At 37.2% G+C, this 17207-nt stretch overlaps 1 protein-coding gene across 1 annotated transcript in view; it reads right to left on the bottom strand.

Moving 5' to 3' along the window:
• Positions 1-17207, bottom strand: part of ERC1 (ELKS/RAB6-interacting/CAST family member 1) — a 715223-nt gene that overhangs the window by 528013 nt on the left and 170003 nt on the right. Inside the window, exon 7 of the mRNA XM_007937035.1 lies at positions 10211-10378. Within this exon, the coding sequence (XP_007935226.1) occupies positions 10211-10378 (168 nt within the window). The remainder of the gene's footprint in view (positions 1-10210; positions 10379-17207) is intronic.

A 17207-nucleotide genomic window follows, 5' to 3' on the forward strand; every position in this document is an offset into this window, starting at 1 on the left:
GTATGCATGTGAGAGCTGAACAATGAATAAGGAAGACCGAAGAAGAGTTGATGCTTTTGAGTTGTGGTGCTGGCGAAGAATGCTGAAGGTACCATGGACTGCCAAAAGAACTAACAGATCTGTCCTGGAAGAAGCGCAGCCGAGATGATGCTCCTTGGAAGCGAGGATGGCCAGACTTTGTCTCACCTACTTTGCTCATGCTGTCAGAGGGGACCATTCACTGAAAAAGGATGTCATGCTTGGTAAGTTGGAGGGTCAATGAAAGAGGGGAAGGCCTTCGATGGGATGGATTGACACGGTGGCTGTGACAATGGGCTCAAGTATAGCAAGGATCATGGAGCTGGTGTGGGATCAGGCAGTGTTTCGTTTTGCTGTGCATGGGGTCGCTATGAGTCGGAAGTGACTCAACAGTACCTAAGAGCAACAACAACAGTGTACCCCATTTGTACTTCTATCATAAATTCCTTAACTCTCACAACTCTGGAACTCTTGAGAGTAAAGATCACATCTTATTTGTCTTTGTACTTAGCATGGACCAGAAGCTACTATGTTGAATGCATGAATGAAGACAATTTAGGAAGATTAGGAATTCTGGGAATTATGCAAAAACATAATTTTGATTGTGCAACCATAAATGTACTTAGTAAGGAGAAAAAAAGAAGAGAGAGCAAAGAATATTCCAGTGCATACAAATGTATAAACTGCTCAGAAAGCTAGGAAGTATGAGTGGGTGGTGGAGGCCCAGGCAAAGCCCAAAATAGGTGAATGTATCATGTGGCTCACAATCCAGGCATCATTATAAAAAAGAAATGTATGTCTTTCCTCAACTTTTAACCTGAATATTCCCTTAGCTTAAAAAATAGTAAGAATAATTTTACCACATGTACATCTAAACATTATAATGCTATTTTGCTTGTACTTGAGCTTAATAAAAATTGGTATCTTCCATGACTTGCTTTTTTTCCATTTAATATTAGGTTGGTGGAATAGTGCCTAAGGCATCTGACTGCTAACCAAAAGGCTGGCAGTTCAAACCCACCAGCCACTCCTTGGAAGGAAAACTAGGCAATCTACTTCCCTGGAGATACCACCTCAGAAACCCAAGGAGGGGTCGCTATGACTGAAAACAACTCGACGGCAGTGAGGTTTTCTTTTTTGAGGATTTCATCTACATTACTCCATATAGCTAGTGTTCATTCATGTGGACAGCTATAAAATGTTCCATTGTGTGACTGTATCACAATTTATTTACTCATTCTTCTGTCAGTGAATATTTGCACAATGCCAGTTTCCTACTTTTTTTTTTTTTTTCTTAATACAAACTATGTTACTATGAGGATTCTTATACATTCCACCAAGGGTTTCCAACACTGTAAATCTTTACAGAAACAGATTGCCTCGTCCTTCTCCCTTGGAGCACTGCTGGTGGGTTCGAACTGCCTACATTTTGATTAGTAGCCCAATGCTTTGACCACAGTACCACCAGAGCTCCCTTGGGCCAGTGAGTACTCATGTTTAATTTAACGAGATCAGTGTTTTCTGAAGCAGTAGAACAAATTTAAACCCCAGCAACAATGTGTGAGAAATCCAGCTGCCATCTTTACCAACGCATGGTATGGTCAGACTTTTTAATTTTTGCCAGTCTAACGTAAAATGAGGAGCTCTGGTGGTGTAGTGCCTAAGGTATTTGACTGCTAACCAGAAGGCTGGCGGTTCAAACCCACCAGCCACTCCTTGGAAGGAAGAGTGTGCAATCTACTTCTATAGTGATACTGCCTCGAAACCCAAGGAGGGGGTCACTATGAGTCAAATCTGACTCAAAAGCACTGAGGTTCTTTTTGGAATGTAAAATGGTTAAGTATAAAGTAGTATCTCAACAAAGTCTTATTTTACATTCTTCTGATTGCACTGAGGATGAACAATTTCCCATATTTATTTGTCACATGTATTTCTCTCCCCTCAGGCAGCAGGAAGCTGGAAGATAGGGCAGATAGGCAGATACAGGTAAGTGGCGGGAGGCGGGGGGAGCCCCACCCCAGGCAGCAGGAAGCAGGAAGCCAGGGCGGAGGGTAGGAACAGGCAGGGGGAAGGCCAGGAAGTGGCAGAGCAGTTTTGGAACAGCTAAGGGAAACAAACTTGTCTGTCAGTTTGGCATATTGTGGTGGCTTTTGTGTTGCTGTGAGGTGGGATGCTGTGCCACTGGTGTTTAAAACGTCAGTAGGGTTGCTCATGGTGGACAAGTTTCATCACAGCTTCCAGACTGAGACAGACTTGGAAGAAGGAAGAGGCCATCCACTACTCAAAGAATTGGCCAAGGGAAAACCTCATGAATAGCAAAGAAACAATGTCCAATGTATTACTAGTCAACTTCATGAATAGCCCTGAAAACACTGTCTAATACAGTGCCAGAAGATGAGCCCCTCCAGTCACAAGTCAGCCAAAATATCACTGAGAAAGAGCTGCCTCATCATAGTAGAACCAACCTTAATGATATGGATAAAGTAGAGCTTTTGAGATCTCCATTTGCTGACATGTTGTTGTTGTTATGTGCCGTTGAGTCGGCCCCAACTCATAATGTCACCTCCTTGGGTTGCTGAGGCAGTATCACTACTGAAGTAGATTGCCCAACCTTCCTTCCAAGGAGTGGCTGGTGGGTTTGAACCACCAGCCTTCTGGTTAGTAGTCAAGTACCTTAGGCACTATGCTACCACTGAGAAGAAACAGCTGCAAACATCCATTAATAATCAGAACATGGAATGTACAAAGCATGAATCTAGGAAAACTGGAAGTTGTCAAAAATAAAATGGAACACATAAAGATTGATATCCTAGGCATTAGTGAGCTGAAATGGACTGGTTTTGGCCATTTTTAATCAGAGAATCATATGATCTACTATGCTGAGAATGACAATTTGAAGAGGAATGGCATGGCACTCCCCATCACAAAGAATGTTTCAAGATCTATCCTGAAGTACAATGCTGTCAGTGATAGGATAATATCCAAACACCTACAAGGAAGACCAGTTAATACTACTATTCTTCAAATTTATGCACCAACCACCAAAGCTAAAGAAAGAAATTGAAGATTTTTACCAATTTCTGCAGTCTGAAATTGACTAAACATGCAATCAGGATGTGCTGATTATCACTGGTGATTGGAACACAAAAGTTGGAAACAAAGAAGAATCACCAGTAGTTGGAAAATTTCTCCCTGGTGATAGAAATAACACTGGAGATCACATAATAGAATTTTGCAAGATCAATGACTTACTCATTGCAAATAATTTTTTCAACAACACAAACAATGGCTATACACGTGGTCTTTGCCAGATGGAGTGCACAGAAATCAGATTGACTACATCTGTGGCAAGAGACAATGGAGAAGATCAGTATCTTCAGCCAGAAGAAGGCCAGGAGCTGGTTGTGGAACTGACCATCAACTGCTCATATGCAAGTTCAACTTGAAGTTGAAGACAATTAAAACGAGACCACAAGAGCCAAAATATGACCTTGAATATATCCTTCCTGAATTTAGAGACCATGTAAAGAATAGAATTGATGCATTGAACACCAATGACTGAAAACCAGAAGAACTGTAGGATGACATCAAGAGCATCATCCATGAAGAAAGCAAGATATCACTAAAATTATGAGAAAGAAAGAAAAGACCAAAACAGATGTCAGAAGAGACTCTGAAACTTGCCCTTCAGTGGAGAATAGCTAAAGCAAATGGAAGAAATGACAAGATGAGAGAGATGAACAGAAGATTTCAAAGAGCAGCTCAAGAAGACAAAGTCAATTATAATGTGCAAAGACTTGGAGTTAGAAAACCAAAAGGGAAGAACACCCTCAGCATTTCTCAAGCTGAAAGAACTGAAGATAAAATTTAAGCTTCAAGTTCCAACACTGAAAGATTCTATGGGGAAAATATAGAATGATGCAGGAACATCAAATGAAGATGGAAAGAACACACAAAGTCACTGTACCAAAAAGAACTGGTCAATGTTCATCCATTTCAGGAGGTGGCACATGATCAAGAACCAATGATATTGAAGGAAGAAGTTGAAACTGCACTGAGGGAAGTGGCGAAAAACAAGGCTCCATGAATTGGCAGAATACCCATTGAGATATTTCAACAAATGGATGCTGCACTGGAGGCACTCACTCATCTATGCCAACAGATTTGGAAGAAAGTTACCTGGCCAAATGACTGGGAGAGATCCGTATCTGTACCCATTCCAAAGAAAGGTGATCCCCCAGAATGTGGAAATTATAGAACAATATCATTAATATTGCATGCAAGTAAAATCTTACTGAAGGTAATTCAGAAATGGTTGTAGCAGTATATTTACAGAGGACTTCCAGAAATGCAAGCTGGAATCAGAAGAGGATGTAGAATGAGGGATATTGCTGATGTCAGATGGATCCTAGCTCAAAGCAAAGAATGCCAGAAAGATGTTTACTTGTGTTTTATTGACTATGAAAAGCATTTCATTGTGTAGATCATAATAACATTGAGAAGAATGGGAATTCCAAAACACTTAATTGTACTCATGAGGAACCTGTACCAAGAGTCTGTTGTTAGAACAGATCAAGGGAACACTGCATGGTTTAAAATCAAGAAGGGAGTGGGTCAGGATTGCATCCTTTTACCATACTTATTCAATGTGTACACTGAGCAAATAATCTGAGAAGCTGGACTATATGAAGAAAAACGTGGTATCAGGATTGGAGGAAGACTCTTAACAACTTGCAATACACTGACAACATAAATTTGCTTGCTTAAAGTGAGGGTGACTTGAAGCACTTACTGATGAAGATTGAAGACTACAGTCTGCAGTATGTTTTACACCTCAATGTAAAGAAAACAAAAATCCTGACAACTGGACCAGTAAGTAGCATAATGATGATGAAGAAAAGAGTGAAGTTGTGAAAGATTTCTTATTACATGGTTCTACAATCAACACCAATGGAAGCAACAGTCAAGATATGAGATGACATACAGTACTGGGCAAATCAGCTACAAAGGACTTCTGAAGAGTAAAGATATCTCCTTGAAAACTAAGTTGCACCTAACCCAAGCTATGTATTTTCAATCGCCTCACATGCATGTGAGAGTTGGACAGTGAATAAGGAAGAAAGAGGAAGAGTTGATGCTTTTGAATTGTTGTGTTGGCATAGACTACTGAAAGTACCATGGACTGCCAGAAGAACTAACAAAGCTGGCCTGGAAGAAGTGCAACCAGAATGCTTCCTGGAAGCGAGAATGGCCAGACTTTGTCTTACCTACTTGGGTCATGTTGCCGGAAAAAAACATTCTTTAGAGAAGAGTATCATGCTTGGTAAAGTGGAGGGTCAACAAAGAAGGGGAAGGCCCTCAACAAGATGGATTGACACAGTGGCTGCAATGATGCACTCAGGTACAGCAGAGATTATGGAGCTGGCACAGGACCTGGCAGAGTTTTATTCAGCTGTACACAGGGTCACTATGAGTTGGAGGTGACTCTATGGCACCCAACAACAACATTTCTCTCCCTATATATGTATTTTTATGAGTGCATACATGTTGTTGTTTTTCTTAGTTGCCATAGAGTTGATTTTGACTTGTGGCAACCTCATGTGTGCAGAACAGAACTGCTCCACAGAGTTTTCTAGGCTGTGACCTTTCAGAGGCAGATTGCCAGGCCTATTCCCTGAGCAGCCTCTGGGTGAGTTAGAACTCCAACTTTTCAACTACTAATCAAGCCATTTAACCATTCATGCCACCCAGGGACTCCACATTATACCTCCTGAAGTAAGGTATAGGGACATAAATAAACACCAAAATCAAGTGTCTGTCTCTGGGATAGAATAGAGGGGAGTATCCAGGAAAGATATGCCAGGGAAGTTAAACTTTATTTGAAATTTTATTTCTTAAATTGAGTAGTTCCAGTTTTTTATATTATACACACACACACACACACATATGTATATATATATATATATACATATGTATATATATACACATACATATGTATATAAGGAGGGGTCACTATGAGTCAGGGCTGACTCAATGGCACATAACAACAACAACAACAACATATATATATCTGCATGTTGTTGTTGTTGTTATGGTGCCTTCGAGTAGGACCCGACTCATAGCAACCCCTCCTTGGGTTTCTGAGGCGTTATCACTATGGAAGTAGATTGCCCAACTTTCCTTCCGAGGAGTAGCTGGTGGATTTGAACCGCCAGCCTTCTGGTTAGCAGTCAAATACTTTAGGCACTATGCTACCAGAGCTCCTATATATATGCATATGTACATATAATATATAGAGAACATTTGTGTACCTCTGAAATAATTTTTAAAATTTAATACACTTTGGGGAGTACTGGTCAGGTATTTTGTGGTATGTCTCTCAACTTGGATTTGTCTGACGTTTTTCTCATGATTAGAATGGAGTTGTGAGTTTCTAGGAGGAGAACAACAGAGGAGGAGTGTTATTTTCATTACATCCTATCAGGGATGCATCCTGGCACCATGACTTATCACTGTTGATGTTGACCTAAATTTTTTTTTACACTCCATTCTCATTAGGGATTTTAAGATGTTGAGTCTTACCAAATCAAAACCATGAGACATCATGACTGAAAAAAAAGGTAAGAATTAAACAAAAACAGTAAGAATTGCTGAAATCAGACCTATTTCTATTTAGACAAATTATAAGCAATTGTTTAAAGATAAAAAGAAATACAAATAACTCTGATTTTGTCCATTCCCTACTAATAAGATCTGTTTTTGAAAAACATTTTAGCTCTCCTTCTATGTCTAACTATCAAAAGAAAAGCTTCTGACCTGGGAAAAGGGGACAGGATACTGTTCCTACTAGCTTATTCAAGGTTGAATATACAATTAATCAATAAGGGAAGTATGGCCTAGGTAGTTTCCACATATAAGTTATGGCCAAACTGCACCTGAGTTCCTTCATGACAATGCAGTATTTGGGGAACTGCTTCAAATGCCCACTCTATTTAAAGATAACACACACATTTACAAACATGTCATCCAGTACCAAATGGTGTGCACAATAAATTATAAGACAACCAAAACAACCTTGCCCTAAAACAGAATGCTGATTCTGTTCTTCTTAGGGTTTCGGAGATGGTCATGAGATGGTAGTACCAGAGGTTAGTGTTTAAGTGATATTAGGTAGGCAACTTTTTTTTTTTTTATGTTTTCTCCACCATCACCCATACCATTCTCCACCACCCTACAGAACAAGCAAAAGCATAAAAACAAAATATTCAGCTACTCTGAATTCACACTCAAGTAATACACTCTACCTTCATGACTTTTCAACCTATCAATTTCTCTCTATAAAACATAATGCATAAGTTTTCTGCTAGATGCATTTCAAGACATAAAAAAAAAAAAAAAAAGGCAGTAACACTGAATTTAAACTAAGTTCCACCTATGAGCACCACCCTTCTTTCCCTGGTCCCATAAAAGTTTCAAAATATGACTAGCATATAATAACAAGTGGTGTTTTGACATTTAATCTTCAAATGAAAGTGTGGAAAAAGTTTTTACTCCTCCCTAAAAAATATACAAAACTGCATGTTTTTGCAAGAAAAAATAGTCATTTTAATACAACAAAAATTATATAAAATCTTTGAGAATTTTAAACTATCACTACACTTAATGCATTCAATTTTGTGGATCTGAAAATTAAAGCTGCTTCTATTTTATCAGCAAAAAAAATGTTCAGGAAATATATCACATATTTGACTCTGACCATGTTAATACAGTAACTTCTACAATAAAATAAGCAGACAAAACACAAAGGTTCTAAGTACTAAAAATAACACATACTGAGATAACTATATTAAAAGAAGCACATTAACCTAAACCAATTTTAAACATAGTTGCATTGTCAATTTGGTACCTGTTTTAAGACAAATCAAAGCTTATAACATGATATATAATGGAGGCAGTGTAGTGCAGGGTGGTATAGTTGAAACAGCCCTCCACTGACTCCTGTGAAAAATGAACAGGATCAACAAAGGAAAGTGTTGTTGTTGTTGTTGTTTGCCGTCGAGTCGGTCCCGACTCATAGCGACCCCTCCTTGGGTTTCCGAGGCAGTATCACTACGGAAGTAGGATTGCCCAACCTTCCTTCCGAGGAGTGGCTGGTGGGTTTGAACCGCCAGCCTTCTGGTGAGCAGTCAAGTGCCTTAGGCACTATGCTACCAGAGCTCCTAAAGGAAAATACATATAATATTTATACGATGCTTCTCAGTGTCAAAAAGCTTTATACATATTACCATGAAATTCTCCCAACAGGTAATTTGCTGTAGCATGAACAAATGCATTCTGGAGTAAGATCAACCCTGTATCAAAATATGAAACTCCCATTTTCTAGCTAAACAAATATCTGCAAATGAACCTCTCAATACACAACATGTTCTGGTTTTACAGTTGTTTGTTGTTATTGTTGCTTTTTTGTTTGTTTGCTTGATTTTGCTTTGGGGGGAAGGATTGGGGTAGTATGGGAGAGGAGGAGGTATCAGAGGGAATAGTGTTTTATTAGCAGGAACTGAAATCAACTTAATGGGTCAAGACTAACATTTTTTATTTCCTTTAAGGAGTAGGAGAAGGTAAAGCAGAGTACATCTGACACAGTAAGGGTAAGTATATTTTGTGAAAGTTTTGTTTCAGCTACATCTCTCTAAAGAACTTTATCTGTATATAGACAGAGATGTGTATATATATTGTGTCACAGTGTAAAATGTATTTCTTACTATGTGTTATGGTCCAAAAATCTGAAAGCCAGTAATTGTGATAGAACAGTCAGGATTTAAAAGTCATTGCCACAGGGTTTTATAAGGATTAAATAAGATTATAGATGGAAAGTAACTAGCATAGTCTTGGGTTCTATTTTTACAAAATATCATTACTTTAGGCTAATGAGGTGTTAGAATTCTAATTTCAGTCCTTTCCTTACAGGTATTAAAAATTTTTTAACCTAGTTTGTATAAGAAACGCATCACTTACAAACAGCTTTTGGGTTCCAACCTATGTATCTTTTTTCTACTGACACTAAACATTTTAAGACTTTTTTAGTACCTTGCGCTCATGTTCTTATGACCTTAAAGGTAAAAGTTCAGTGATTGACTAAAGACTCATTCAATCTTTGTCCATTCTGGTTTCAAATGAACTAATCCTGTATGAGAGCCAGTGGAAAAGAGGTTGGATAATAAGTGTTCCAAAAGTCAAATAAATGCTCCTAAGAATATGATGCAAAGAAAGTGACAATCTGCCATGTCACTAATATTTTACGTGCAATCAGCTCAGAGCAGATAAAGATATTCTTAACCACAGTAATGAAACAAGTCTTTGTGCACCAAAATGCTTTCAGAGACCTTCCATTATATGCCAACCAATGAATTAAATCACACCATGCTCCACCCACCAACACCACCACTATGACAACTAATTAAATTTAGGACATTAACACTTTTGCTTATAATATCCTACCCTAAAAGAAAAGTTTAATAACAGACTAAACGCACAGGAGGCTAATTATTAGTTACTAACTGGGAGCTCTAGTGGCATAGTGCCTAAGGCATTTGACTGCTAACCAGAAGGCTGGTGGTTCAAACTCACCAGCCACTCCTCAGAAGGAAGACTGGGCAATTTACTTCCATAGAGATACTATTCAGAAACCCAAGGAGGGGGTCGCTATGAGTCGGATTCAACTCAATGGCAGGAAGTTTGGTTTGGTTTTTAATTTACTGTTTAAAATTTTTATACATATTTATATCCCTATCATCTTTCTCCAGATACTCAATTTTCGTTATCTGTTCCTTATGTATCCTTCCAGAAATATTATACATCTATAAAATCAAAAATGTATTTTCTTGTTTGCCTATTTACTTGTTTTTTAAAATTCCTCCAGAGACATTTTATGCATATTCCATATATATGCAAAAATGTGTGTGTGTGTGTGTGTGTGTGTTACATGTGTTCAAACACAAATATATCATTCTTCATTGCCTTTTTTTTTTCCCCAGTAAACAGATTTTGGAGCTCCTTCTAAAGTCTTTTCACTGATGACACTGTGTAGATATACGACAATTTATTTAATAAGGTTAAAAGGTCTAAGTTTAGTGGTAGGAATGAGGATGTGTGTCAGAGGTAGGCACTGAAGTCAGAACACCTGCACCCTTACCTTCTTCTGAAGAACATTAACCTTCCGCTCCTTCACATCCAGCATGTCCTTGAGGTCATGTATCTCTCCTGCTTGTGTGCCCTTCTCCTCAGCCATCTCCTGAATTTGTTTTGTCTTCTTATTCAGCATGGTTTCCTTCTCTTCCAAACGCAATCGAAGAGCATCCACCTAAGAACGTAAAATTTTTTGCAAATGATCAATTTAAAAGAAAGGAATAGAGTATAATCCCTTCCAAATGTCTATAGTTGCTACTTACACAGTAAATCTTTCATTAAAATCAAACAAATAATATTCTACATATAATTGTTACTATTTAGGAATTAAACTCTCAAACTTTGTGGGCACTTTTATAAAAATACATTTTAAATCCATTACAGTTACACTGATTATACCAGAATAAATAGATCTGAATCAAAGAGACAAAATGGAGAATTGCTATAAAGAAGTTATAAAGAAGTTGAGTTTTATACTTCTGTAAAAGTAGTTTCTCTAACTTTCTGCCCCTGAAATCATCAGAAGGACTTAATAAAACAGATTACCAGCAGTCCAGTGCCTTAGGCACTATGCTACCAGAGCTCCCAATCATGCACTTAGTTATCAATATAAGGCAAAAGCAAAGGCCTACTCTCAGACCCCAGCTAAAGTTTAATGTGTAGTTACACTTATCCCTGAAGTTGAACAGATTTTATTAGATATAAATTTAACATACTTAGAAATCTAGTAACATTTTATAATCCATTGACAGCTTTTAGTTACCCCATGCATACTTACACATTAATTTGTGTATTTTTTTTTTTTTTTTTGCTTTTCTACTAAGGAATAGTATTTCAGCAAACATTTATATATTCGATTACAACAACAGAGAGAGGTATATTTCTTTCGCCTAAGACAGTTCTATCCCACTGATATACAATGTGAGGCCTATATGCGAGCCACCCACCACTCATCTGTCAGTTTGTTGTACTGTGGTGGCTTGTATATTGCTCTGAGGCTGGAGGCTATGCCACTGGCATTTCAAATACCAGCAGGGTCACTCATGGTGGACAGGTTTCAGCTGAGTTTCCAGACTAAGACAGACTTGGAAGAAGGAAGGGGCCATCCATTTCTCAAAGAATTGGCCAGTGAAAACCTTATGAATAGCAGTGAAACACTATCTAATATATTACTGGAAACTTTATGAATAGCCCTGAAACATTGTCTGGTATAGTGCCAGAAGATAAGCCCCTCAGGTCAGAAGACACTCAGAATATGACTGGGAAAGAGCTGCTTCCTCAGAGTAGAGTCAACCTTAATGATGTGGATGGAGTTAAGCTTTTGGGACCTCCTTTAGCTAATGCGGCAAACTCAAAATGAGAAGAAATAGCTGCAAACATCCATTAACCAATGGCACATGGAATGTAGGAAGTATGAATCTAGGAAAATTGAAAGTTGTCAAAAATGAAATGGAACACCTAAAGATCAGTATCTTAGGCATTAATGAGATGAAATGGACCGGTCTGGGCCATTCTGAATCAGACAACCATGTGGTTTATATGACAGGAATGACAAATTGGAGAGGAATGGCGTGACATTCATCATCACAAATAATGTTTCAAAATCTATCCTGAAGTACAATGCTGTCACAGTGATAGGATAATATCCATATGCCTACAAGGAAGATCAGCGATGGGCTCAGGTACAGTAGAGATAGGTGAGGCTGGCACAGGACCAGGCAGTGTTTCATTCTGTTGTATACAAAGTCACTATAAGTCGGAGATGACTCGATAGCACATAATGACAACAACAACAAATTTTATTTAAGCCAATATAGCTAGATATTTATCATTTCAACTTGTAATCCATATAAAAATTATTAATGAGCTATTTTATATTCTTTTTCCTTGTACTAAGTCTTCAAAGTCCAGTGTATATTTTACATTTATATCACATCTCAATTTGAAATACTAGCTAACATTTTAAGGATTTAACAACCATATGTTACTGTTTATTTGGATAGTGCAAATCTAAGGTATCAAATATATTTCTACAAAACATCTGTCAGCTTTAACATCCTATATTATTTTTCCTGTCTGCCTGTGCATTAATCCACAAAGAAAAAGCAGGTAATATGAGTAATCACTCACATTAACAGTACAGTATAACCCTCAAGAATGATCTAACAACTACAAGGTAACTGAGAACCAGTACTGTGTGTTTAGTGGTACATACTCTTCAGTAAATTCTATAGAAAATTTCCTGGGAGACCAGTCTCATTTGAGACTGCTGTAGTTAAGTCATTAAGTATTTACAAATTATATTGGCTTATGTTGGTAAGGAAAAATGTGTAGAGAAACCAGATTTCACTCTGCTAAACTACATTTCTAGAGAGCCCTGTTGGCACAGTGGTTAAGAGTTCAGCTACTAACCATGAAGTCAGCAGTTAGAATCCACCAGTCACTCCATAGGACAGAGATGTGGCAGTCTACCTCCTTAAAGATTTACAGCCTTGGAAATCCTACAGTGCAGTTCTACACTGTCCTATAGAGTTTCTGTGAGTTGGAATCAACTTGATAGCAGTGGGTTTCAGTTTTTTGTTTTTTAAAACTACATTCTACAATCACTTCTATGCCAAGAGTCTTAACAAGCAAATAATTGGAGAAGTAATCTTTTTAGATCCCATTAATAATCCTTCAAGTACTACCATGTCCTCTCAATGAATATTCTATCACTTCTAATTTACTTCTTATCTACTTCAATAAATCATACATGATTACTGTTACTATCTTTTGGAAAGATCTACCTAAGAACTTTCAAACTCCGAAAATCTTTTTTTTTTTTTGAATCACAAATACTTTTTATTCTTTTATTTCTCCTATTCCTACTAAATCTACTCTTGATCCATAGCACAAACTCTGACTTATAAACAAATGTCCTTATCTCTTTCATCATTCACGTGATTTATCTTTCAATTGCCTTTTTTTCATGTCTACTTTACAAATCTTTACATCTGTATAACAGTTTTCTTCATCCAACTTTCTATGAAGTAGACATAAAAATAAAATGAAAGCAGAAAACTACATATGTCTGAGATTTTCTAAAAAAAGGATAAGATGAATGACAGATTATACAATATAGAAAAAATGTTTAGCAAACTTTAATATATAGCAATATAAGCTACCCAAAATGAAAAACAAGGAGAAAAAGAACAAAGCAGACAAACTTTACAAAACACTAAGACTTATGACATCAAAAAACCAAATCCACTGTGCACTGACTCAATTCTGACTCATAACAACCCTATAGGACAGAGCAGACTTGCCCCATAGGGTTTCCAAGGCTGTAAATCTTTAAGTAGACTGTCTCATCATGCTCCCTTGGAGCAGCTTATGGGTTTGAACTGCTGACCTTTTGATTAGCAGTCGAATATCTTAAGCACTGTACTACCAGAGCTCCTTGACTTATCAGACAGCTAATAAAAAAATAATGTTGATGTTGTTGTTAAGTACCGTCGAGTCAGACCCGACTTATAGTGACCACTCCTTGGGTTGCCGAGGCAGTATCATTACGTAAGTAGATTGCCCAACCTTCCTTCCGAGGAGTGCCTGGTGGGTTTGAACCACCAGTGTTCTGGTTAGCAGTCAAGTGCCTTAGGCACTACACTACCAGAGCTCCTAATAAAAAATAATAAGAGCATGGTATTAGTATAGGAATAAATAAATACATCACAGCAACAGAGCCCAGAAACCAACCCATACATACAAGGAAATTTTGATCCCTAACACATTCAGTAACATTTATTTTCTAGCATAGCATGTAATTTAATGAGGAGACAAGGTATACACTGAGAAAAAATATTTAAAAATAATGTATTTCATAAAGGACTTCGATCCACAGTACCTAAACTCTCAAATCTGAGGGAGAGCAATGTGGAACAAAACTAAAAATCATTTGGAAAAAAAAAAAGGGAGAGAGGGGACCAGGTTTGCTGGTCTGATAGAGCCTGGTGGAACCACTGAGACTGGCCCCTAGCTGCCCTTCAGGTCTGGAATTGAACCCACACCTGTGGCTGCCAGCCAAACAAAAGACAGGGATATGAGGTGAACATTTACCTGAGGTAGATATATTCCATGGAGAGAACAATCATGGGAGAAAGAAGGGTTGTTTATGCATAGGAAGATAGCTCAGGGGGCAGGAGTGCATGGAGGGATGGACACAGGGAAGAGTAACTATCAAGAGGAAGTGGGAGGGGAGCAGTTGCATTGTGGTAAATTATAGTCAATGTCATGAGACAAAGTGTATGTGAACTTCTGTATGGAAAGTGAATTTGCTCTGTAAATTTTCACCCAAATCACAATGAAAAAAAAAAAAAAGAAAACTCTCAAATCTCAAGAAAATAACAACCAATCTTAAAAATGGACAAAAGGTATAAAAGAATATATGGTAAATAAGCATATAAAAATATTACTATTAGTCATTAGGAAAATACAAATTTAAAACCACAATGAGATCTCACTATACACTATTAAAATGGCTAAAAGTTAAAAGACTGACCATACCAAGTATCAGCAACTATGTAGAAAAAAAAAAAACTTTCATAAACTTATGGTGGAAATGTAAAATCACTTTTGAAAATAGTTGGTTGGTCAGCTTCTTAAAAAGTTAAGCATACATACACCTCCTATGTGACCCAGCCATATCATACCCAGGTACTTACCCAAGACAATGAAAGCACATGTCCTTACAAAGACTTACACACAGATATTCGTAGCATCTTTATTCATCCTAGCCAAACCGGGAACAACACAAATGTCCATCAACAGGTGAATAGATTAAAAAAAAAAAAAAAAAAAAAAAACTGTGTTGCTATATCTATATAACTGGAAAACTATTCAGCAACAAAAAGGAATGAACTATTGATACATGTTATAACAACTGTCCTAAACGATAACTGTATCCTGATTTTGGTGGCTGAATACAACATGGATAGAACTCAAAAGGAGTTCAACACAAAAGGAGTATCAAAACATATTGATACACATTATAACATGGATGACTGCTAAAATAATTATACCAAAAGAAACGAGACTATCCCCCAAAAAAGGGGGGTTACATAGTAAATAATTCAATTTACGTAAAACTTTAGAAAGCAAACTAATTACAAGGTCAGAAAGTAGGTCAGACCTTGTCTGAGAATGAGGTAGGGGAGGAGGAAGAAGTGGAGAATATCAGGGAAGGGGTAAAAGGAAGGGATATGAGAAAAATTTGGGCAGTGATAGATAATATTCATATTTTGACTGTGGTGTTGGTTTCACAGGTATATATGTTCCAAGTTACCAGACTGTATACTTCAATTATTTGCAGTTCATTTTACATAAATAAAGCTATTTAAAAAAAAAAAAAAGAAATAGTAAGACAGCATGGTATTAGCATAGGAATAAATCAATACACCACTGTAACAGAAACAGGAGCCTAGCAATAGACCAATGCATGTATAAAACAGAGGTGATGTAGTAATTAGTAAGTAAAAGACAGTATTCAGTAAATAGTTTTTAGACAACTGGTACTCCTACTAGGGGAAGATGCAAATTCCCTTAACTCATCATACACAAAAAAGAAGTATGAATAAACTTAACATCTATACATGAGAAGCTACTTTTTAAAACTTTAAGGAGGAAATACAGAAAAAATACCTTTAAGACCAATATATGGAATAAATTTGTTTTAAAAGACACAAAAAAGGATACATCAACAAAGGAAAAAATACTATAAAAATACTATAAAAATCAACTATGTTAAAATTTAAAACCTCTGCACATAAAGATGAGAGCTCTGGTAGCGTAGTGCTTAAGGCACTTGTCTGTTAACCAGAAGGCTGGCGGTTCAAACCCACCAGTCACTCCTCGGAAGGAAGATGGGGCAATCTACTTCTGTAGTGATACTGCCTCAGAAACCCTAGGAGGGGTCTCTATGAGTTGGGTCCAACTCGACGGCACATAACAACAACAACAACAGCACATAAAGATGCCACTTTAAAGTGTTTATTATTAGACACACGCCCTGGAGAGAACAATCATGGGAGAAGGAAGGGCTGCTTATGCACAGGGAGATAGCTCAGGGTGCAGAAGAGTATGAAGGGATGGACACTGGGAGGAGGTAACTATGGGGAGGAAGTGGGAGGGGAGCTGCTGCATTGTAAATTTTGGTCAATGACATGAGACAAAGTATATGTGAACTGCTGTATGAAAAGTGAATTTACTCTGTAAATCTTCACCCAAATCCTAAAAAAAATTAAAGTGTTTATTATTTTTACATGTCTGAGATATTTCTTAATAAAGAGGTATATTTATACCTGTTTTAGAAAAGAATGATATTTTGTGAATTGGCCAAAATTAAATGATCCAATATTCAAATTCTATTCCCAAAATTCTAAGCATTTACAACTGCTCCCCAAAAATGTAAAATACATATAAATCTAAAAAAACATGTACAGGATTTATATGCTAAAGACTACAAAATGCTGACAAAAGCAATCAAAGCTCTAAAGAAATGAGTTCTTCCCTTAAACATTATGTGAATTGTAAACCAGGATGGCCAGCCAACTTAATACTTTCTTCAGAGACAAGGAAAAAGAACAAATCTTTTGTAGTGATATAAAATGTGTTTTATTGGCAAAAGAACTGAACGTCAGTAAGTTAAGCCCTGTGAATACAAGAGATGTTATACTAAAATTTCCAGTTTTGGTGCCTGGATTCAGCACTAAAGACCTCAGGGTAAGAGTAAAAACTCATGGCAGACAATGACCAATTACATGACTACCACTGAGTTCTTTAATGGTTTTTTTCTAAAGTACAAGATGACAAAACTCTTTTAGTTTCTGTTTTTCTACCTATCAAAATCAGAAACATTCCACCATGAATAGCAAGGGAAAAAGGACCCAAAAAAGAAATGTCAGAGCAGAATGAATATTGATTCTGTTGGGAGAAAAGGACGGCTGCCACAAAGCAAAGACCATTGTTGA

The sequence above is a fragment of the Orycteropus afer genome, unplaced genomic scaffold, assembly GCF_000298275.1.
Source record: "Orycteropus afer afer isolate SDZICR_OR568_19922 unplaced genomic scaffold, OryAfe1.0 scaffold00040, whole genome shotgun sequence".
Lineage (NCBI taxonomy): Eukaryota > Metazoa > Chordata > Mammalia > Tubulidentata > Orycteropodidae > Orycteropus > Orycteropus afer.